At 43.1% G+C, this 6829-nt stretch overlaps 1 protein-coding gene across 1 annotated transcript; it reads left to right on the forward strand.

The window, feature by feature from the left end:
- The first annotated feature begins 526 nt into the window (after positions 1 to 526).
- Positions 527 to 6740, forward strand: LOC143902543 (uncharacterized). Its single transcript, XM_077415536.1, has 3 exons — positions 527 to 1202; positions 3489 to 3661; positions 4072 to 6740. Exons 1-3 carry the CDS (start codon positions 1086 to 1088, stop codon positions 4202 to 4204), a joined length of 423 nt encoding a protein of 140 aa, XP_077271662.1. The 5' UTR covers positions 527 to 1085; the 3' UTR covers positions 4205 to 6740.
- The last annotated feature ends 89 nt before the right edge of the window (positions 6741 to 6829 follow it).

The following is a 6829-nucleotide window of genomic DNA, read 5'->3' on the forward strand; positions in this document are numbered from 1 at the left end:
CAAAGTTAAAGACAAGTTTGTCCGCCGTCTCGGATGGAGAAATGCAGAAAACGAATGCAGTAAACAGGCTAATATAATGAGAATCGTCGACACGTGCGCGCCGAGAGGAAACTCCTCGTTTTCCTCGCCGCATTGAGGCACGTGCTCCACGCGCGCGTGCACCCACGAGATCTATCGATCTCGTTAATCGCGAGGATTGAATCAACTAAAGCTAACGGCGAAAGATCGCGCAGTCTTCTCGCGTGTCTTTGTTGCGCGCATTCGCAGTTACTATGAATTATTTACTACTATTGCTACTACTGCTGCTACTATTATTATTATTATTATTATTATTATTATTATTATTATCGTAACGTCTTGCAAAGCGTGGTCTCCCCCTCTTCTTTCCTCTCGTTCGTAGTCTCGGTCTCTCGTGCCTTCTCTCTCCGTTTTTCACTCTCTTCCTCTCACTCTTTGTTTCTCTGCCTAAATCTTTCTCCCCTCCTGCCTCGGCTAGCCCAGCCTATATAAACTCGAGTGACTCGAAAGCGTTTTCATTCTCGTACGAGAAGACAGTCTATGTGTAAGGTCCCGAGGACGGTCCACGGACGCGTGTAACTCGGTCACTGAAAGAGAAGCGTGCAGCGTGCACGCGCGTCGACGATTAATTCTCGCCCCGGTACATCTCGAGTGGAAAAGGAGCATTCCCCGACGTTTTGTTTGCCATTCGACGATTTTCGAGTCCGCGGCGTCCGTCACGTTAACGTTTCCGCGAACATCCCGCGAACTCGTCGGTGTCTCTCATCGGAGAAAACAGAGTCCGTTTCGCGCCGGCCCACGTCGTCGCCCCACGCCACTCGTAGTGGCCGCACGTGCGCGCTAACGCTGCAATATTTGCTAACGCGCAATCGCAACGCCGAGGCAACGTGCACGAGGAATAAGAAACGAGGAACGAGAATCGAGGATCGGAGATCGAGGATCGAGGATCGAGGAGATCGACGATTCGTCGCGACGCGCCACGACAAAGGCAAACGCGTCCACGAAAAAAAAATACGTGCAAGTTTTGGATCGCGTCCCACGAGTCTCGTGTCTACGTACAAAGGGAAATGTCGAGTCCGCGCGCGAAAGCCAGCTACCACGATGTGAGAATAATCGTCATCGTCACCCTCGCCGTTACATTGTGCTACTCGGCTGTCGTTAATACGGCAGCGGTCCGTTCCGAGGTAAGATTTCGACCACGAGTGTGCATTAGTCGAAAATGTAAGGCTAAACGCGCAACAACGGGAAAAGGACCAATGAAAAGCCTGGCGAATGGTGAATTCAGTTTATTGTCCAAAAATGTCAAGGAAAGAGAGTTGAAATTGAAGAGGAGAGAGAGAGGGGGGGGGGGAAAGAAAGCTTTTGAGCAAAGAGATGGTCCGCGTGCGCAGCCGTCGAAACGGAAGTCGTCTCGTGGTCAAGGTTCGCGCGTTTTTTACGGGACAGACGGAACTGTATCGAGTAGAGTAATTTAGCTGTCTTTAATCGAAATTAAGTGACGAGGATTTCAATGCGTTTACGAGATCGATTGGATGGCGGCGCGGTGGTCTTAATCATTCTCGACTCCCGAGCTACCCCGTCACTTAAAAAATCAATCTTCGATCGCGTGGAATCGATTTCTTTTACAGTAACCTGTGTCGTATAGTTATATCTGCAAGGTAAAGAGAGTAGAGTGCCAATCGCGACGTGTTAATAAGTATGTATATGTATATATGAGAATCTGTCGTTTATCGAGACGGGTACCCTCGGGGCACGCTTACGTGCTGGCGGCTCGAGTAGTTTCATTCATAAATCGCGTCAATCGAGTCGCGGGCCTCAAGATTCAAGACTCGAGAGTGGTCGTCTTTTTTTCGCCACGCGACAACCGCTCGTCGCTCGCTATTCGATAAAGGACGAGTCTCTAATTGAATCGAATCGCATAAACTGTGGCTCTAAAGATCGCTCTAGATCTAGACTGTCCAAGAGTCTGAATTTGTAAATCGTAAATCCCACGGCAACTGCGAGTGAGATAGAATCTCTGAAAAGATGCAAAGTCTATAAATTTAGTTGTAGGAGACTATACAGAGCGCGTGGTAAAAAAAAAACTCGCTTTGGTCGCTCGTCAAATTACAATCGCTATATGACTCATTCGCAGTTGCGTGATTGACGCGGCGCGACGCTCTTTCTCCTTTCGAGGAAATTGCAAAGTGTATCGATGTATGTACGATCGAACATTTATAGATTTTCGTCGTTTCGAGACACGTAACGCGATCAATAATTTGGTATACACATCTCATAACGGACATAACAATACATCTCTGTATAAAAATCTGCCCGACGTTGTATTTCCTATAGGCCAGATCGAAGTAACGAAGTATAATATGACGGAAGGCGATGCGACGAAGCGCGGGGCAGTATCGCGCTTGACACGAGAGGCTATCGAGTCCGCGCGGATTTGTAGATCGCATTATTGGCGAGACTCTTCATCCTTCATTCAAGGAATGGCGTTTGCGCATTCGCTCACTTACCGATACCGTCTTGAGCGGTCAACATTACGGGAAAGATGAAATGGCAACGCGCGCGCGTGCGTCACGCTACATACATCTTTTCCTTCCTTCTTCTCGCTCTCGGTCCGCGGTTCGTCTTGCATGAGATTTTGCAACACATTATTTTTCATTTTTTGAGCTTTTTTTTTTATATGCGGCGGTGGTTGCGCGCGTGCGTAAGTAAGGACTTACGAAGTAACGAGACTTTGAGACGTTTACTCTGGAAAAGAAGATACGAGAAAAATACCTTTGATATAAATTCGAACCCTATTGTTAAAAATTGTTGAAGAGCATCGAAGTATAGCGACGTCGCATCAATGCATAACTTTTTCTCCTGCAGATTTCTAGTCAGTTTCGTAGGAGTGAAAGAAAAAGAAAGCTCTCAATAATTCTGAGAACAGATCTATACGACCTACAATCTATACGATTGCACAATTGTGGTTCGAGTAAAAGTAACGATGGTGCATTCGATTGCGATGGACCTCGAGCAAAGGGGGCCCACGATAATCGAATCGTCAATTAGGTAAAGTGTTGAATAAATTGTTAAGCTATACAGTCGCGATAGGAAACACGCGATACGATATCGTACACATGTTTCGTATAAATAATAAATATTTATAAGTATACAAGACGGACGTGATATCGGAGATAACTATGAGAGACGGAGATTATAGTTGGTTGAGATGCTAGCGATTTTTGCATAAGAGATAAGCGCGGTATATTTCGATCGAGTGCGTCAGCCTTTAATTAAGTTAAATCAACGCTCTCTCCCTTTCCCCCTCTCTCTCTCTCTCTCTCTCTCTCTCTCTCTCTCTCTCCTCCCAGTCTCCCTCCTGCCGTTGTCGCTATCGCTATTCCCGGCAGCGCGCGTGATAAAGAAAAGTTTGAAAGTATGTATTGTATAATGCGAATGAGAGACAAAAGTTTGGTTTTATTTAATTGCAGAAGCTATTACAGGGGGTCTCGCTACGAAACTCTAGGGACGTAAAGATGCCACCATCTTCGCAAGAGAGCGACGAGGAAGACGCGGCGAAACGATATTGTTATCACAACACGCCTTGTGGATGGGCGGTCTACGATTCGTACACGCGTGACATCATGTATTACATGAAAAACACGTGAGTCAACTACAACTACTACTATATTACCATTATAATTATTCCATTAATTAGTGTCGAAGCTAAATTGGAAAAGAATCACCGTTAATTACGAATTTATTTTATACGTCCTACGTAAAAGTAAAGAGAGAGCGAGAGAGAGAGAGAGAGAGAAATTTTCAAATGTAAAACTTGAAAATTTTTTCAACGTAAGAAGATGTTGAGATATATATATATATATATATATAACATGCAGCTAGATGCTAGAGCGACAGTCCTTCTGGCGATCGGGCGGGGTGTGTGAAAAATATCGCGTAGGAAGGTCGCGAAACGAAAAACGCGATCAGGTTGAGATTTTCGATACATATTGCACATGTTCGTTCCCAATACCTAATATTGTACGTATTTATCTCTTCGTTTGATTTGCGCAGTTGCGTATGCCTGGATGAGAGCTACAAGTGCGTGCGCGAGCGGGACGATCTGTCCGCGAGCGCATACGTGTACCGCTGCCGTCAAAACACGACGGCGGATGACATCCCGATGTCTTCCGACGACAGCATCTGAGACGAGGTCGGCGGTATCGTCTCTCATCGTCGGAACCTGCTTACTTGTGTCACGTCAACTCGGTTACCGCCTCATCGTCGTCCGTCTTCGCGATCCTAGGCGTCATGGACCACAGCTAGCAGCTCTTCGTTATAATATACCGTACGTCTCGAAGGTGATTTTCTCCATCCACATCCCGCTCCGCCGGCTTCGCTACAACGAGGATCGCGATCGATCGAGTCAGAGTGGTGCCGCCGCCGCCGATTCTTGTTTCTTGTTATTCCCAAGTCCAAATTGGACTTGCTACAGTAACAGCTACGGCTATGAATACGAACGACGCGCCGAGCATAGACGTTTCGTCTTTGTCGGGGTTGAATCAACAATTTTACAACCGGGAACAAACTTCTCGCGCGATATGTGCAAGGGATGTTACGACTTAATTTGTCATACAATTTTTCCGATTTTTTATCAAGCTCGCTCGGTCGACTTGACCGTGTCGCTTGTCACGTTCCTGAGCCTTATTTCACACACGTATCCGGAATCCGGACACCGGACATCCGACGCCGGGTATCCGACCGATTCTTTTCTTTAAACTATCCGGCTATCGGACAAGCGTGCGAATGCTCCTATATTAATCCGCACGCTTCGCGAACGGGTATCCGACACCGGACGGACGGCACGTGTGAAACGGGGCTCACGTTCCTATGGTAGTTTCCTCGAACGAACGCCCAAAATTGCCAAGCGGCGCGGCGCGATCAAGAGTCTCTCAACTAATCGCGTATCTCCATCGAGTCATATATACTTTTCATCCTCAATTGTACCTTTTCTATCTTTATTTGCACTACTTTGCGATGTACTTGATGCTCATCCATCGAATCCAATTTGTCCTCAAGGACTGATTTGCTTACGCGCGTAAGCAATGTGAGCACACCACGTCAACTACTCTGCACCTTTGAAATTTCTTGTCTGCCTTTGGTTGGCTCGTAACGCGTACTTGTAAAGTTGCTTAAAATATTATTACATCTAGCGCTAAACGTTATTTATATATGGCTACTCGTCTCGATCGTCAGTCAACATGTATGATTTTCGATGTAATCAGTAATTCTCGTTTACTCGATTTAAAATAAAACGTAAAATCATATGTGTAAGATCAATTTAATACATTTGTTTTTAATGCATTGGGCAATAATGGACATTAAATAATACGGATAAATACGGACATTTGACAATCCCCGCGAGAGCAGTTTTCCTTATATTTTCTTACCTTTGTTTGTACTTAACGAAGTATCAAAAAAATAATTCCTGTCTTTCATTTGCATGTAATGATGATGATGATGGTGATGATGATGACGATGATGACGATGATAACGATAATAATAATAATAATAATGATGATAATAATAATATAGATAATAATAATAATAATAATAATAATAATAATAATAATAATAATAATAATAATAATAATAATAATAATAATAATAATGGGTTATTTATAACGCGCACGGCGCGGGATAGAGAGAAATTGTTATATACGGTCGCTTTTATCCGCTGCTTGACAATCGTGCGAGTGTCGATATAAATGCAAGTATGATTACAAGTTACTTTATCCGTGACCTTTTGCTTTGATCGCAAAGCAAAAGGTTGTCGAGCTACAAAACCGCGAACAAAGCAGATCGTGCCGAATGTAAGCATCGCATCGTAATCCTTCAATCGAGCGCGGTATAGAAACGAAAATGAAAGCGAATTAAATCCCAACTGGATATTCGCGCGCAGCGAGAATTTTACACGTAAAATGACGTTGACCTTAATTTCTATAGTTGATCCGGATTCGGAAGTAATTCTCTTGAATTTTCTATATTATCGACATACATTGCACATTTTTCAAGTTCAATGCGAAATCAAAGAATGTCGCAAAGCTCTCCTAGTATCGGTACGACGGTACGTTTAGGTCTCGATCTCGACACGCAGCTGAGATATACCACATTTTTAATCCGACTGGAACTTTAACACAAGTACCAACGTGAAACGTCCCAAGAAGACGCATACGTCTAACATAAGAAATAGTCTTAAGTATTTCAGTTTGTTGTATTTGTACGCAGTATTTTTCACTTATTATGTGACATACAAAAAATGAGACGTAAGTTATCTATTAAATATCGATATAAATCAAAACAATGTATTGTTGTATAATTATATCGCCTATATTTATCACTTTTAATACAATAAAACGCACACTTGCGGGTTTCTTATGACTTTTCATTTTGTGTTATATGTTCTTACTGTCTTCGATATTATATTGCGTGTTCTTGCAAAGGTAAATCGGTTCCCCATATACCTACTCGAACCGACGTACTTTGAAAAGTGTTAGTATAAGCATAGAATAGGAAGAACGAGCCAAAGTTACACACACGCGCACTCACATGCATACAACTTGGAGCTACGGAAAAAAGTTGTCGATCAAAAAGAAGACAATAGCTTTTCAATATTTATTTATAGTTTATTAATAATTTGTATATTAATAATTTGTGTGCAAAATATATCAACATTAAATTATTATTGCGAGCAGTAAAGTTGCCTGTACATTTATTTTTCATACACATACTTAAAAAAATTAGCATTTTTTTTATATAAAATACAGTAATA

Source organism: Temnothorax americanus, unplaced genomic scaffold (assembly GCF_048541705.1).
Source record: "Temnothorax americanus isolate GAGA-0224 unplaced genomic scaffold, ASM4854170v1 Scaffold4, whole genome shotgun sequence".
Classification (NCBI taxonomy): domain Eukaryota; kingdom Metazoa; phylum Arthropoda; class Insecta; order Hymenoptera; family Formicidae; genus Temnothorax; species Temnothorax americanus.